Source organism: Elgaria multicarinata, chromosome 8, assembly GCF_023053635.1.
Source record: "Elgaria multicarinata webbii isolate HBS135686 ecotype San Diego chromosome 8, rElgMul1.1.pri, whole genome shotgun sequence".
Classification (NCBI taxonomy): domain Eukaryota; kingdom Metazoa; phylum Chordata; class Lepidosauria; order Squamata; family Anguidae; genus Elgaria; species Elgaria multicarinata.
Window position 1 is genome coordinate 86,167,022 of NC_086178.1, and position 17,816 is coordinate 86,184,837.

General features: G+C 41.8%; 1 protein-coding gene across 2 annotated transcripts in view; it reads right to left on the reverse strand.

Annotated features, from left to right (window-relative positions):
• Nucleotides 1-17,816, reverse strand: part of PAPSS2 (3'-phosphoadenosine 5'-phosphosulfate synthase 2) — a 67,897-nt gene that overhangs the window by 29,562 nt on the left and 20,519 nt on the right. For both annotated transcript variants that reach the window (XM_063132928.1, XM_063132927.1), the window contains exon 2: nucleotides 1,612-1,726. In XM_063132928.1, coding sequence (XP_062988998.1) covers nucleotides 1,612-1,726 — 115 coding nt within the window. The remainder of the gene's footprint in view (nucleotides 1-1,611; nucleotides 1,727-17,816) is intronic.

A 17,816-nucleotide genomic window follows, 5' to 3' on the forward strand; every position in this document is an offset into this window, starting at 1 on the left:
GTCCATCTAGTCCAGCATTCTGTTCACACAGTGCCCAACTAGCTGCCCACAAGCAAGGCATGTGTGCAACAGCACCTTCCTGACCGTGTTCCCTAGCAACTGGTGTTCACAGGTATGCGGCCTCTTATACTGAAGGTAGCATATAGCCATCAGGGAGAGCCAATGATAAAATTCTCCTCCATGAATTTGTCCAATCCCTTTTTAAATACATCAAAATTGGCAGCCATCACGACAGCTTGTGGTGGGTGGGGAGGGGACTGGAGAGCTCATAGGATATTGCATATTGCGGCCTGTCTTGTCCCCTCCCTGCCCCATCCACTAGGATGTCCTCTTTTCTCCCTCTCTGACTTCCCTTTCGAGGTCGCAGTTATAGCCTTGTAAGAGAAGCTTTCCATGGTGGCTGGAAGGGGGTGGGGAGGGAAGATTGGATCTTCCCTTCTACACTTGTAGCTCTGTCTACAGGCATGGAGGAGGAGATCAGCAGCATCCTATGGCACCCCAGATGCTGTCTAGGGCCTACAGGATTGCTCTAGAGCTGCAAAAAGCATTTTAAAAGTATTGCATATTTTTTAATTTTCCCCAAAATGTTTTGGTTAGAGGGGTTGTTTCCCTCCCCCCATGGCCTCAAAATATCTGTACATTTTAAATCTCTAGTTGAGCCAGTTTCATAAGCCACAGTTTAAAACTTACTTGTTTTTATAAACCATCACTATGACTAACCACAGTTTATCTAATCCTGATATAACACGAAGACAGCAATCCTATGGTTGCTGGTAGAGCATCCCAGTGACCACAGGAATGTTCAGAAGAGCCGTTTTGAAGATGAAGAGATTGCTTCAACCTCAGAAGTTGGAGTCAGAGGTTCAACTCCCTCTCCCTCCCAGCTAATGCAGAGAGAACAGTGCTGGCTGCCCCCCAAGTTCAGAAAAGCAAACCTCAAAGGAGGATGAAAGATGGTGTTCTGGTGAGCAGGCACAGGAAGAGACCATAGAGGCCAGGATACACCATACCCTGAGCCTCCTCCAGTTCCCTTCCCTCCTACTCCAAAGCACCTCATTCAACAGGCTAAAAACCCATCTAATGAAAATTGCCAAAGATGGAGAACAGGAAGGAGAAGATCACCTCCACTGCTCCTCCCACGCTGCAAGCTTCAGCCTAGCAGGGCATAGGAATATCAGAAGCCTCCGAGGTCGGAAGCCTCAGAGCATCAACTGAACTGCACTTAGTTCAAAATGGAAGCAAATGTTTCTAATCCTCCAACCATGCCGGGAGTGATGTTCACTTAACAATAAACCTGAGTTTATTATTACTTCTGAATATAATCCATAAACCTTTCAAAGTATTTTGCATGATGGAAGTAACAGTATAAAGTACTAGTGCCACTTTTTTGGAAGTATTTTAAAACTTCCATCTCTTGGTTATGCTGAACTGAATGGTTAATAATATTCATTTATTTTTCTTTATATGCAACTTATAACTATGGATCCAGTTACACTCCTCTGATTTATTAGTTATGTATTTGTGATTATTTATTCTTCTAGTGCATATTTAAATAGAAATAGAGAATTTTCCCCACGTGTAAATTTGCTGAGTTAATCAGGAACATGATACCTGTTAGCCATACTGTACAGCCACGAAATCCACCTCTGGTGCCCACAATTTGTCCTCTCTTACTTCTGCTAACATGATGAGCTTGGTATACCACATTCGTAGACTTATGGAGATTCTAAGAGAACAAAAACATACACACAAAAAGAACATAAAACCATTGTTGCTATGGCTGACAATACCACCCCATCCAATTTTAGTATATTACAATGCAACAACAAGCGATTTGACGTCTAAAAAATAAAGATACACTCTAATATGCAACCACAGAGTTACAAGGCCCTCTCCTATCTTTGGTTTCAGAAATGCTTGTCTAAGTAAAACTCTTCTTTTTTGTAGCGTAGCCTTTCACATGTCCTGATTCAGCATTACAATACTAATCAAGCATAAGGGACCTTGAAAAAAATGAGTAGAACGTTGCATAAAACACTTACAAGCTAATATCACAACTTGGCCAGTTCACTCAATGTGGTCTATGGTTATCTATGACTGCAATGCCAATTATGAAGAAGTGAGTATAGACTGAGACCAGATGGTTTGTAGGGATTTGCTGACCTGAATGACCACAGTTGTTCCCTGGAGTTTGGGGGTGAGGAAAGTTCCATGCAGAGAGACAGAAAGAATGAAATATTATTATTATTATTATTATTATTATTATTATTATTATTATTAATTTATATAGCACCATCAATGTACATGGTGCTGTACAGAGTAAAACAATAAATAGCAGGACCCTGCCGCATAGGCTTACATTCTGATAAAGTCATAATAAAACAATAAGGAGGGGAAAAGAATGCACCAAACAGGCAGTATAAAAGTCAGAACAAAATCAAGTTTTAAAAGCTTTAGGAAAAAGAAAAGTTTTTAGCTGAGCTTTAAAAGCTGCGATTGAACTTGTAGTTCTCAAATGTTCTGGAAGAGCGTTCCAGGCATAAGGGGCAGCCAAAGAAAATGGACGAAGCCGAGCAAGGGAAGTAGAGACCCTTGGGCAGGCGAGAAACATGGCATCGGAGGAGCGAAGAGCACGAGCGGGGCAATAGTGTGAGATGAGAGAGGAAAGATAGGAAGGAGCTAGACAGTGAAAAGCTTTGTAGGTCAACAGGAGAAGTTTATATTGGATTCTGAAGTGAATTGGAAGCCAATGAAGAGATTTCAGAAGTGGAGTAACATGGTCAGAGCGGTGAGCCAAGAAGATGATCTTAGCAGCAGAGTGGTGAACAGAAACCAACGGACTGATGTGAGAAGAAGGAAGGCCAGTGAGAAGAAGGTTGCAATAGTCCAACCGAGAAATAACCAATGCATGGTTATTTGCTGAGAAATAACCAATGCATGGTTAAAGAATAACCAATTCTTTAAACATACTTGCATGGCTGGCTAGAATAAAGAAAACTAAAGCAATTACTCTGAAAGTTACTGGTGCTCTTTGTGCAAAGCTTGACTGAGTAATTGCAATTGAAAAAGGCTTATAGTCAGGGGGCTTTACTTTCCATTCTTTGGACTGCAAGCTAAGGACACTCTCAGCTTTAGTTAGGCAAATGCTATGCTCTGTCTTGGTGTCTTGAAGGGGCTCTCCCCGTGCCCCACAAGGGTCCACCCAATGCGTGCAATCCCCGTCCACTCGGTAAGATGTATATTTTTTTCACTATTACTTATCGCTTATATTATCTGCGTCCAGGGCCAGCCCAAGAGGGCTCCCCCTTCCCAAACCACAAACAGACGCAATGACTGTGCAGGGCCGGTGCCAGACTCTTTTGCGCCCTAGGCAAGACGGGCTACTTGCACCACCACCACCGCCGCCACCCCACAAAAATGGCCAACTTAGATTCAGCTGTTCAAGAGTTTCTGAACTATTACATTTTCCTTTTATTATGTTTTTTCTTAAAACAGCTAATTTGTATAAAACTGTGACCCTTAAAGGTCAGTACTGCGCTCCTCTGAGGTCTGTGCCCTAGGCGGCTGCCTAGTTGGCCTGATGGTAGCGCCCACCCTGTGAATGAGATAGAATTCTCTATCACATCGGAGACAGCAGGCTAGCTTAGCGGCCCCAGTAAGGTTCTGTAGCATACATAGCTCTGTCCTCCCAACAAATGGGAACAGCTGGACAGTTCTTGAGGGATGGTCTGGAGGCTGCCACCACTGTTCCCCAGCGATTTCCACCTCCTCACTATGCCTATGGTAGAGCCAGCCAGATCTTTATCATCTGGTGTAGTCCACACCTCATCCCAGTAGTGTCCTTCAACAGAGCTTCACTTTTAGCTTTTGCTGTGGCAAAGTCAGAACCTGGTTAAAGAAAACATTTCCCTGCAAAAAAATATTTGCGATGTCTACAAATACCACAGGGCACACTAGCCCCTGTAAGATGAAGCTTGAAAGTTGGACTAGGTCACAGGTAGAGGCCCACCTTTCCGTTTCAAATGGCAAGCTAGCAGGGCTACCCATTAATGGATTTACTTGACAGTAAGTGTTCCAGTCTGCCCAGGCAAGTAGCAAATACAGCTGCTTCCTCACGAGCAGATTTTGTGGTGTGAAAGAACTGTTGCTCACTCTTACATAGCTGACTGCAATGCTAATTTGCAATTTCTTCAGAGGGGGAAAAAGCCAAGTAGAGAAAGGGAGTCTATGAAATGAGAATGGTTTAACCTTTTCAGAATAAAAACTGTTAAATTATTATTAGTAGTATTAGTATTAGTATTATTTTGATGATTAATTTTCTTAGAGTGCAACAAATAACTACTTATGAGATTTTCTGTAGTAAACAACAGATGGTCTTATTGGCTGCTCTAGACCAAGTCAAAATTATCTAATAATCAACACACGCACATAGACACACTTTTTTCCATTTATGGAAAAAAATCCAGCTTTTAAAACGTCTCTCATACAAAATCATCCACACTGAACTATGGGTTTTGGTGCTTTAGCTTGCAAACATTGCATTTATATTGCAGACATATAATTACAGTCAGTAGATGATGATGATGATGATGATGATGACATATGGTCGGGAAGGGATTATCTGAAATTCCGGAAACATGCTGGGGGGTAGAAGGAAAATATGGTGGCCGGAATTCTTGCTCCAGCCCCCATGGCTTTAAATTTAAATGTGGGAGGGGAAGGGGTGGGAAGGAGAAGAGAGGAAAGCTGCTGCTGTCACCTTCATTTGTTGGCAGCTTTCAACAAGTTTAAGAAAAAATGTGAAAATAAGCTGCCATTCTGGTAAGAACTCCCCTCCCACTGAAACTGCTGAACAAGGCCTAATCTACACCTGGAGGCTTTCAGAGAGTGGGGAGGAATGATCACAGGGTTCTGCACTTCTGGGATCAACCCTCAGGGGCCACACGCCAGTGAGTTTCCCCAGATGTAAAGGAGGTGTGTTCTGGGACGCCTTTTTTTAAAATGTTGAGACATTTTCGCAACAGCGTGGGCACAACCCTGCACGAACATATGATTTTTAACACACACACACACACCAAACTCGACACTGGAAGGTGCCGAAAGCCATTGCAAACATGGCGAAAATACTCTCCCCTTCACCCCCGATGTACACGGACTCTCCCAGCACAGCTCCTTGCCCATTTCCTGAGCCCCACTACTAGCAGGGAAGAGAGAGGACCACGGGAGGGAAAGCCACACTGCCTGTGGACCTCGGGATTGTCCTGAAACCGGAAAAAAAACCTGGGATAAAAGCAGTCCCAGATATCCCGAGAGAACTGAGTGGTCGTCCCCAGTTCACCCTGGGATCAGCTGTGAGTCATTTGGACCCACAGGGACAATCTTGAGTCCACCCCAGGATAAACGGCAGGTGTAGATTAGGAACCAGTTTAACCCTCACCCCTCTGAAATGGCCACTCTCAGTTCCTACCACCATCTTGAAGGTGGTGAATTGGACAAGCTGTTTTGTTTCATATACAATATATCAGACTTGTAAAAAAACCCAGAAAGACAGTAACCCGAAAAACAATATACTAGCTGAGGAGGGACAGAGTGCTGACGGAACACTCCAACTCCACCCCAACCCTCTTATCAGTCTTTTCTTTTGCCTGTATGGAATTGCCAGGCTAGTGCTTAAATACATGGCTGTATTTTAGACTGCAATTTACTAAACACGCAGAGGGTGCAAAACTATCCATGGTTTGACGGGAAAAAGTCTTACATCTCCTTAGCATTCCCCAGCCAGCATGTGTGGCTGGGAAATGCTAGGAGATGTAGGACTTTTTTCTGTCGAAATATGCATAGGATCATACTTGTTGCGTGTTTAGTAAAAAGGATTGTGCCTTAACTTACTAGCAAGTAAGCCCACCTAAATACAGTGGGACTTCCTTCAAGGTAAAGCAGCACAGGATTACACTGTAAGTGCTCAAAGTGCTTCCCACACCTTAACTGCAAGCCATGGATTGTAGTATGGGTGAAAAGTTCCTATGCCCATGCCATGTGCCGGGTTTAGACAACATAGCAAACCACAACACAGCATGGGTGTGAGGGAAACAACAGATGGTACATTGTCTCCCTGCTGACTGCCCAAACTCGGCTAACATCTCAGTAATGTATACAATTGTTCTTGAAAGAGTAAAAGTTTTTTTTATTCCCATTGCGCAGAATCATGGACCAAAGGTCACATCACCTGTTGGGTTTATCAGTAAAGAGAATGTGCCTGAACAGCGCTCTTTCCTGCTCATTAAGGTTGGATCTTCACTGAACCAGTTCTGAAAAAGATAAAATTCAAAATGTGGTACACCCTGTTCTCTATGAATCTTGTCCTCAAAGAGTATCAAAACGTGTTTAACTGCACTCTACTAGAATTCTTTAGCTTGCAGGAAATGCCAATGTGAGTCCAAGCTCCCTTTTGACTTATTCTTTGTTCAGGTTTAGCTGAATCATTCTTAAAGAGACAAAACTCCCTGCGTTGACTGTATTTTGTGCATAGTAAATCCACATCCCTCAGTCATTCCTGCAATAAATAAATAAATCTCTTGGTATTTAAATATGCATAAGTTTTAAATTCTTACTGTCAGGCATGCAGCTATACCAGTGCTGTGAAACATTTATTTAAAAAACTGGATGGGTCAATGTATATGTGTGTATTATACAAAGTTTGATTGTTGACCAGGAAATATAGTCTTAAAGTGAAATCCTATACATACCTACTCAGAAGTAGGTCTGACTGAGTTCAATGAGCTTACTCTCAAATAAGCGGGTATAGGATTGAAGCATTAATCTGTAAAGGGTCAGAATTTTAAAACACGCTTGGAAAGCCAAACTTTACAAACATTAACAACTAAAGTGCAGCCAGGAATTTCATCATCAAAGTAGTAGTTTTAGTATTAACAATAAATAACAACAACAACCTGACATTTAAGAAAGAGTCCTATAACAGATTCCAAGTTTAAATTATTAACATAACTCTACTACGCTTATGCTACAAATTTTAAAGTGAAAGTATCTGCTCTGCCAGGGGAGAAATGTCTCTTGAAATTTAACAACTAGGACAGCTGCTTTTACCAATCTATATCCAAAATCTACCTTTCCAATCTATATATATAAAAAAGATCTATAGATCTTATCAATATCGTGCAAATGTCTGATAGTGAAACATGGGCATTTGCGGTGCAGTGAATGCCTGACTCGTCAGACAAAAAGAGAGGAAAAGCAGTTGTTGTACATGTCACATGTGCACTCCAGATCAAAGTGCCTGGAAAGTGCCAATATAGAACGTGCTACGGAGCATTCAAACTACAAACTACCCGCCCACTCCCTAGGCTTTGAACTTCAATGTTGCTATAGAGGGGGATACGAAGTGGCTGAGGCCACAGGGACTGTAGAAAATCATCAGAGTCTAATGGTGAAAAACTTCCAATTAACATGCAACACCCTATGACCTAGTTCATACTTCAGAAACAACCCATGATTTGTTAACTGTGGGTTGTTGATATTCAGTTGATTTTACTGCATATAACCATAGGTTCTTAACAAAGAGACCAAGCAGGATATTCCACTATGAAAGCGGTACATAAAAGGCAGGAGCCACACTACAGCACTATTGAAGTGCACTGACAACAGTTGGGGCCCATTGACACATACCAGATACCACTTTCATACCACTTTCATAGTGTTATATCCTGCTCGGTGTAGATGTGTCAGGGGCCCCAACAGTTGTCAATGCACTTCAGTACCACTACGAAGCAGTAGTGTAGATCCTGCAGTGCACTTCAATACCGCTATAAAGCAGTAGTGTGGCTCCTGCCTTTTATATACCGCTTTCATAGTGGAATATCCTGCTTGGTGTAGATGAGGCCACAGTCAGAGAAAGAAAGAAAAAAATGGTTGAACAGGCCAATCAAATCAATTCATCATGTGCAGAATCTACAGCAACAATTTTTAGGGCCTTTGCTTTAAGCCTTTTAGCAGCCCGTATAAATCGAGTTACTTGATTAATTACATAAGGTTCTATATCTACAAGTTGTTTGCACATTTGCTCAGCCAATGCTCTATCAGACATTCTGCCCCAAAAGGGAGCAAGATAGTGAAGTGGGAGCAAGCTGGCTCTCAACCAGCCAACCAACCGCTCCCACTGAGTTAAATAACTGAGGGACCTACGCCTTTCAGTTGTTTATCATCATATCTGAAACAGAATTGGAGATTGTTGAGAATACAAGCCAGACTTGGAACCCCAAAACAAACCCTGTGTTGTTTAACTTTGTTAAATATTGTATTTTATATTATGGTTTTATACTGTCGTTTTATACTTTGAATGGTTTTAATTTTTGTGAACCGCCCAGAGAGCTCCGGCTATTGGGTGGTATAGAAATGTAATAAATAAATAAATAAATAAACTTAGCAGGAGTGGGCAGGCAGGTGCCAGCCTGCTCACTTGCTCATGGCTACCCATGGTTTGTTTAAACCTTATGTTGACATCATGTGTAAATAGCCTGTGTCTCCCATAACTACCTGAACGCCCTACATTGATATAAGCCATTTATTACCAAGAAATTATCCAAGAGTGTAGTAAGATCATACAGAGAGAGCCAGTTTCTGCTCTTTGTCACATTCCAGCATGATCAAGAAACAGAGCCTAACTTTGAGTACTGAGCGTTGAGCTGAAGCGCAAGGCCCAGCAGGATCAGAAGGATTGGACCCTGGAAAAAAACAGCACTGTAACAAGTCACATTCAGTTGTATACCTTGTATCTTGGAGGTTTTCAGGAAAATGACGGAAAGCCAACTTCAGGGAATAATTTAGATACAGGAGGGTATTCTTCCTCAGAGCAGGACACTGGACAAGATGTTCCCTGAGGAACTTCACAGTTCACATCTGTGCTCTCCTCATCCAATGTGCTACTCCTCAACTTCTCCGGTGTTAAAAAGCCTCCTTGTAGTCTAAAAATGAGCAACCTGATATGGTGGGACAGAACACCCTACATAAATACTCATTGATTCCATGGCCTCAGCTAGGGTTACTCATCAGTGCCAGAGCAGTTGATATTTCAGGAACTCTTTTTTCATTCAGTACTTTGAGCAAACGGAGGGAAACCACTTTTACCCACTGGTACAATCTTAGCACTTTATTCTTGTTAATTTTGGCACTTCTACACCAATCATTCCCCTCTACTAAGCATGTAACACAGAAGGTTTTTTAAGAAAACCTACAGAGGCATCCTAGTAACCTCAGACAAGCAGTCATTCAGCTTAGAGACAGACAGACTGAAATGCCAAGGCCTCTGCCTAACTGACTGATATTTTCCTCTTTAACGGCTAGCTGAACAATATTCTAGCTTTTTAAGAAAGGGACCTTTCAATGTATCATTGATGTGAAATGCAGCAAAGGAATCTTATTTTAATAGATCTCTTCATCTGTGGAACTGGAAAGTTGTTACCAACATAGTTGCTCCAATAAACCATAATCAGAACCAATTAAGAGCCTATTTATATACATATTTATATTCCATTGCATTTATGTTCCCTAAACAAATTTTCATACTTATAAAATGTCACCAATCAAGGGGCAAGGAGAGAAGAAGTTGCAAAGTTGTGACAATGAAGCAGAAGTCTGACAAGGAGGAAGTGAGGGTTTAAAAAGATATTACATACTGTGTCATACTTTATAGTCTCCCAAAAAACCTCTTTCAGTCACGTAGTTTAAAAACATATTCACATTGTTTGTTCACATTTCTAGAATTAGCCTGCAGTTGTGAGTCATCAGTTTCATGAACAAGGTAATAAGCAGTTTTGCAACTAACACATTAATAAAACATATCCCTTACCCCATCAATACTGCCATCAGTAAGTCAGTAAATTCTTTGGACTGTAACTTTCTACAATGATATTGCAAGAACATATTATAGTATCATCACTATTTTAGTTGCCCATTTTTCAAGAGATGACAAGTAATTGTATCTAAATAAGGAGGACATGGGCTCTCTATAAGAACATAAGAAATGCCATGCTGGATCAGACCAAGGGTCCATCTAGTCCAGCACTCTGTTCACACAGTGGCCAACCAGGGACCAACAAGCAGGACATGGTGCAACAGCACCCATGTTCCCCAGCAACTGGTACACACAGGCTTACTGCCTTGAATACTGGAGATAGCACAAAACTATCAGGGCTAGTACCCATTGATAGCCTTTGCCTCCAGGAATTTATCCAACCCCTTTTTAAAGCCATCCAAATCTCCCACACTAGAGGCATTTAAGAGGCAGCTGGACAGCCATCTGTCAGGTATGCTTTAAGATAGATTCCTGCAAAGAGCAGTGGGTTGGTCTCGATGGTCTTATAGACCCCTTCCAACTCTACTATTCTATGATTCTAAGATTTGCAAGCCTACAAGAAAAAAAATGCCAAACAGATTCTTCAAAAGTAAGTTGGAACAATCCCCCCACATGAACCCCATACTCCATGGGTAGTGCTGGGCAACTTGTGCCTCTCTGGATGTTCCAAGTACAACCTCCATGATCCCTCACTATTGGCTATACTAGCTGGGACTGATAAGAGTTGCAGGCCAAAACATCTGGTGGGCCACAGGTTGCCCATCCCTGCCTATGGGTTTTGTTGCCATGACATGAGCACAGGGCTACCCTCCATCTTTGGAAAGCAAAGCGAGGCTGTTCCTGCTCCTAGATGCTTCTATCAGAGCCAGAAAGAGGAGCATATTCCAGCTTGAGTAGAAAACTGAGCAGAGAAACCTCTTTTGCTCTCCAGATGAGCAAACTGCTCCGGAATGGAAAGGCTAACTCAGAAGCAACAAGTGCTGTACTTGGAAAATCTGCAGTCAAAGACGAGGGGGAGAAGTGTGGAACGAAGACTTTACAGATCTGCAAGCAGCAAAGCTTTCTCCCCCTCTATAGGGATCCATGAGGCATCTCCCCTGGGGATGTCTTTCTTTTTGCTCCCTGTCACTCACTCCAGTATTATGCATCATCCCCTGCTGCACATGGCCAGCCCTCTCCCAGTGCCTGGCTGTGCTGTGGCCTGGACTCTTCTGTCAGCAGTTGCCAATGCCTGCTCCTCACTAGCTGGGAGGGAACAATGGGACCACCCAGCCAGTCATCCCCAGTGGTGTTCAGAAAGCTCATAAAAGAATCCTGGCATGGTGCATCTCAGCCTTGCCCTCTGTGCAGGTGAGCTCAGGAGCCGTTTCTTGCTGAGGAGCAGGGTCAGGGCTTGCACACCTGGTGCCTTTCTCCTCACTCTAAATGAAGGATGGTGCACCACCAGGAGGAGGCAGGAGGGCTGCCAGCAGAACCCCTGTAGCTGGCACTGAGGCAACCGCCTCCCCTGCATACTCATAGGAGCCACCCAGCACAGTGGGAAAGGTTTAGGCCCTATTTTGAAAGAAAACCAAGGAAGATAAGAGGCTGCCTTGTGTTCAGTTTACACTGACTGACAGAGGCCTTCCCCATCCTACCTCGAGATGCTAGGGATTGAACCTGTGACTTTTTGCATGCAAAGCAGAAGCTGAACTACTGAGCTAGGGCCCTTTGTCACTGCCTCAAGTGAACCTGGGAATCAACTCTAGTTCCCTCTGTCCAAGGATGATCCGTCACAGAATACTATCTTTGTTCTCTTTGCACTAGTTCAAGATAAACAAGATAGTCTTTATGATGATCCATCATAATCAAGTGCTAGAGTTCCAGTTTGGGGACACAATCCTGTGATTTCCTAGTGGTGCTGGCACTCAACCTTAGTTCAAAGGTCACCACCTGTAGCAGGTATCAGCATATACATAGTTCCTGCTCTTGCTGCTACCTAGTTACGCAGCTCAAAGGGGGCTTTCTATGGTGTTTTGTTGCTCACTGAAACTGTAGTGTGCACAAGCTCTTGCAGTCTTATTCAATGGGTAGAAGTTGGTGATTAGGGTGCAGCTAGCTAACTCTACCCCAGTTCTTAGGCATGAAACTGAGTGTATGAACACACCATGAAAAATCCAATCCATGAATGAATGAATGAATATATATATATATATATATATATATATATATATATATATATATTCTCAACCTTGACAACCCAGAGCTGCTCAACAAAGTAGGTAGTTATAAAGTTAATATAAGCCAAGTATATTACATGTAAAACTGTTGATTGCATAAAATTTTCCATTTCCATATTTGGATACATATGGGACTTGAAAGAGGTACTGTGACAAAATTCTAAAACAAACAACAAGGAGAATTATATATTTCAGCCGGAGATCTATTCTGCTTTACAAAATTACAAAACTTCTACTAACAAAAAGTAAAACAGTCATTTTTCACCAAGACTGTGTATTGCAAGAATGTTGTATTTTACAGCTTGGAAGGAAACGTGTTGGGGGGTGGGGGGAGGAGAATGACAGGAAAATAATTCTATCATATACAATTGAAGTAAAGTCAGTTTGCTGCAATCATGATGTAAACATTTCACTACTTGAGGATGATTTCTTGAAAAGTGCACAACAAATTTTATAAAGCAAGTACAGAAGAACTTTTTAACCTATTATCCACTGTTTATCTAAATAGTAATACCATCAGAATGTTTTAACCTCTATGAGTTTCAGATAATCCCTAAGGAGTAATACAATGCACTTCATTTTTTTCAATAATGCAAGAACACTGTGTTTCTTTAGAGTAATTACTGTTATCCATATAATGTTCTTTGATAACCTTGTGTAGAAATGTAATCTCTTTGACCTCAGTCCAGAAATATTTCATGTTTCAAACCCTAGTTTTCAAATTATGTTTAAGAGATGAACCTTGGTTAGCTTTAGTTTAACATATTTGCTTAACATTTAACCACTGTTAAGTATGGATTTGCCCTCAAGAAGGGCAGCAGGGGGTGAAGAGAGGGCAAGAACATGAACTTATGGCTTGACCTCATTCTAACTATGGATAAATGCCTGAGCTTCTCCAGGCAAGGTTATGTCAAACCCACCATCCTCCATGGCTTCCATGAACAGAAGTCTGTAGGTAGGCATGCTGCTATACTTTTATTATGGCATTGTCAGTTGCTTCTTTAGACAAAGAGGATATCTAATGGCATTCTCTTCACAGGAGCCGCTTCTCAGTAAGTCCCTTCTTTTTCTGCTCCTCCCCTTTGAGTCACCTGCCTTTCCTTTTCAAGGGATTCCACCTCATGCTTCTCCTTTGGCATGTCAGGGGATCCATGCCCCATTATTCCTTGGCCTCTACCTACAACATTCTGGTTCTGGCAAACCTACACCTTGATAATAATTCTATGGCCTGTGTAATGGTCAGGATCAGGTTCTCCTTGGGTTCCCCTCCAAAGGCCAGGCCAGGGTTTTCTGGAAGACTGGCTGGTTTGAAAATACAGGAGGCTCTGCACTCAGTATAGCTCCTTCTGTTTGGTGGGGCAGCCAGAGAACACTTCTCACTCCCTGCACTCGAGGCCCTTGACTAAAGTGCTCCTATTCTGTGTGAAGACTTTGGGACCTCCTTGGGGAGGGGGGTGTTCAGAGGCTTTTGAGATTCTAGTTCCCCGATTAGTTTGACACATGCCTTTCTATCCATTCCATCTCCTCTGCTCCCCTCCTTTGGCTTTCTACTCCATCCTTTTCTATGGCTCTGCTACTCCAAAGTGTTCTTCTTCCTTTGCTCTCTCCTCTGCCCACCTCCATGTTCTGCTCCAAGATGTTCTCTCCTTCTTCTGCCATCTCTACGCTTACTTCTTCCCTTCCATATCTTGCTTTGACCCCTCATCGTCATACTGTCTTCTGCCAACTTTATAGGAGCTATCCCTGGCTTCCTCCCTCTTCTGGCCCCCACTGTAAATCATCTCCCTCCTCAGGCTGACTTTAGAACAAGCAATGACCCAGGATGATGTCATTACGCAGCAGTGGTGCTCGTCACCATCACAGTCAGGATTCTTTGATGGCAAAGAAAGAGCCCATCTTTCTTCGGTGATTCCCAGAGGACTCTCACAATAAGATGTAAGCAATGTTACAACTGCAGCAGCCCTAATTGTGTCTTAAATATGTAGACCTTTAAGACTTATAACGTCAGCTCTAAATATCAGTTTAGACATCAGAGAGCTACTGTAACATAAGGATATTGTGACAATGCAGCTGCTGGAACACACCAGTCTAAGCACGTATGTGGTGGCACAGCCATTTATCCTGTCATATCCTGTATACTGTACTTCCTGTATTTTTAAGCTTATTATTAAAAAAACCCACTTCCTTTTGGATGATGACTTTTGAAATCAATTAACGAAATACCAATTAAATCATAAGAAAGAGGTGAGGAATGTCTGGTGCCTGTGGATCCAGCTCATGGCCTACCCTCTTCAGCCTATACCCCTGCTGCAACAATTAGGCTTACAAATAAAGCTCCCAATCATGAGAATGGAACCTTTTCCCTAAGCCTAATTACTGAGGGGGGAAAGGATTTTTAGAGGGTAGGCCAGTCAGAATGTAATTTTTCACTTGTATCAGTGTTGGCATTTTAAAGGCAGGCACCTACACCAGACCAATTGTACATAGGGTGGCAAAGAAGATGCAAGTGGAGGCTACCTTCAGAGGTCGCAAATCATTTCTCAGCACAGCTTGAGCTGCTTTTGGGGAAATGTTCACAGTTCTGAAACAAATGAACTGATAGCAGTGGAAGTCTACTGTCAATGCATGAAGCGCTTTAAGGGCTTGAGCAACAAAGACACCAGAAATTAAGCCAAAAATACGGCTTTGTAAGGCCATACCATTATCCAGTTAAAACCACATTACACCCTTGGGCAATTGGCTAGCATATGGGAAATGCTGGCTTGGGTGACGTGTGGATAGAACTGGCAATGTATGCATCTTACAGTGCACACACTAGGACAGAGAGTAAAACGTATTAACATGTCATATATCCGTCCAATTATGAATTCAAACAAAATTTCCAAGAGGCACAATGGAGTCAGTGGCATCACACAGAATGATCAAACCAGAAAATAAGTTCTGCATGACCTGGTCTCAGCAGTCAAGCTGCTCACAGGATGTGAAATGCCTATTCAGCCTCAAAAGATGATGGTGACAAAGCTGCATTCATAATCTCTGAGGGTCTCCCTACACATCGGACATAACATGCAGATGGTGTAAAAAAAAATCACTGAAAAAAATTAGGAGATTCTATGTGTTCAGAAAGAGATGTAAAATTTCTGGAGATTTTGAAGTCATGGGAGGAATTCCTACTTTGGGGTGGGTGTGTTTAGGAATGGAGACTTTGAGGAAAAATGGAAAAATAAGGAATATTTCTTTTTAAACCCTCTTTACAGATCTAAAGTTCACTCTGGGCACAATCCTATGCATATTTAGACAGAAATAAGTCTTTCATGGCTGGGAATGCTGGGAGTTGTGGGACTTTTTTCTGCCTAAACATGCATAGGATTGCACCCTTTGTTGTCCTCCAGATATTTTGGACTTTGTCTCCTCTCAGCCTCAGACAGGATGTTCAATGGTCAGGAATGCTGGCTAATGTAGTCCAAAACATCTGGAGGGCACCAGATGGAGGAAGGCTGCTTTAGGAACATAAAGCAAACTTTATATTCCTAAAGTTATATTATGTATAACATGGTTTGCTCATTGCATGGCAGACCTCTTTGTCGTCTCACATCTCTTCGTGGGAGGGCTTGGAATCATGGCATATCGCTTGTGCCCATGTGGAACCAATGAAATTGAATCGGTTGTCCACGTTTTACTCTGTTGTTGTTTTTATACAAAGATTAGAGAGAAATTATTACTTGACACAGTTTAGAAATTAATGCACCTCTTCATTGCTTCAGGGCCACAAAGGACAGAGACACAATCGAGGCTTTTGCAAAATTCTTTTTGAATGCTATGAGAATAAGGTCTCTCCAGAATTGATTCTGCTGCATACTTTTCAAATCTGTATGTAATTTTGCCCTACTCTTGTGCATGTGTAAAGTCTGGTCAGTGACCGTAATAAAGTTGTTGATGAGGTTTTACTTAGAATGTTTTGTTTTGTTTTAGCAGTTCCTATCTTTTGGTAAGCATTCTTTATTTTAGAATATTCATTATTTTCATCATTAAAAATAATAAAGTTATAAATAAAAAGGTATCTAGCTGACCTTTTACAGCTTGTGGCTTTATTTTATTATTATTTATATCGTGCTTGAGGTGTTTACAGTATTTGAAGTGTTATGTGCTCTGTAATATTGCCTCAAAGGAAATCTACCACAAATGACATCAAAGTGGAAATTGGGGGGGGGGGGAATACTTAAAAATTAATTGAAGGAAGATTGAAAGATTACAAACACTTGCTTTCCCCATTCTGGTTCACTGCAGACACTGCATTAAAAAAAACCCACAGCCACTAAGCTCAGCTTGGCGTCCTGGACAACCGCCCAGCTCACCCACCCCTGAGGCTGGCCCTGTGGCTGTATTTCCTATGTACAGTCATATCTTTTGAAATATTACTACAGTCCAGACAGTCCATGCATCAAATTATAGGAAATGCATTGACTAACAAATATGTAATAGGCTTGAAAGAGCTGTGCAGAATGATTAAGTGGTATGGCGTTCCAAAGCCATGCTATAGTTTTCATTGTTTTTGTCACTCAAGCCCTTATAGCACTTTACCTGTTGAAAGTATACCTCCACTGCTATTATATGCACTACCTTAATTTTAGTTTACAGAATGTCCCAATATGTTTATTACTTTCAGAGCTGTGACAGTTTCCCCAAAGGTAGCCCAAACCATACCATGCTATCCAGTGATATATGATCTTGAAAATGATCTTTTGAGGGTGGCCTCCATGTCAGCCCATGTAAAACTGAACTGGGAGGGATGCCCTGCTTTTAACACCAATGCCAGTAACTCATTTTCTAAAGCACTTGCTGGATGTTGGCTGCCATACAAATAGGGAAGGGTTATTCCTCCCCCCTCTCCACATTGCAACTCTGCCTCCCCCAAAATCTCAGACCCATGAAGCAATTAGACTTAGAAAAGAGGACAGAGAACAGGCCTGTGATCTACAGGTGCCACTTGAAAAAAGCAAGCCATGAATGCCTTGATTGTGTAAAATATGAAACAATCACTGAGTCTGTGGTCAGCCAAAAGACTCCCTGCAATTATTTCAAAGTACCCCTTTAGTTTGAAAATGCAAGTTTATCCATACGGACACAGATGCTTTTGTGTATGATAGATTAAATATTAAGCTCACTCTGAAAGCATGCAGTTTCTAAAAATTAGTTCACACCTTGTCTAAAATAACATTAATTGCTTTCAAGATGGATCTCTTAAGAATTAATAAGAGGTGAACAGTTAATTTTAAAAAATAAAACAAAAACATCTTCCTTTGCATAATTAGAATTGCATGACACAGGAATCCTGTTGTGATATTATGCCAGAACAGGGTACAACACATGTAAGGGCATGGGGATTTGCACATTGCCCCTTCTCCCAAATTCCCTAATGTGCCGACTCCATCCCTTCAACCCCAAACCTTTCTATGTTAAGGGTCAAGATCTGAAGGGAGCTTCTACTTGCACAGAAATGCAGGGTTCTTGATCACACAAAGAGTTGAGGTGCCTGTTATATGTGCCAATAATGCACGAACAGGGCTTACGTGAACTAAAGGAAGTATAGAAAAATCATAGGGATGGGGGTATACATTTCGGTAAAGGATTATCTTGAACTGAAGTAGGACAGAATATTAGATGGAAGAAAATATGTTTGGTTTTTTTATAGTCATTGAATCTAGAAACTAACTTGGCTTTCTATGCAA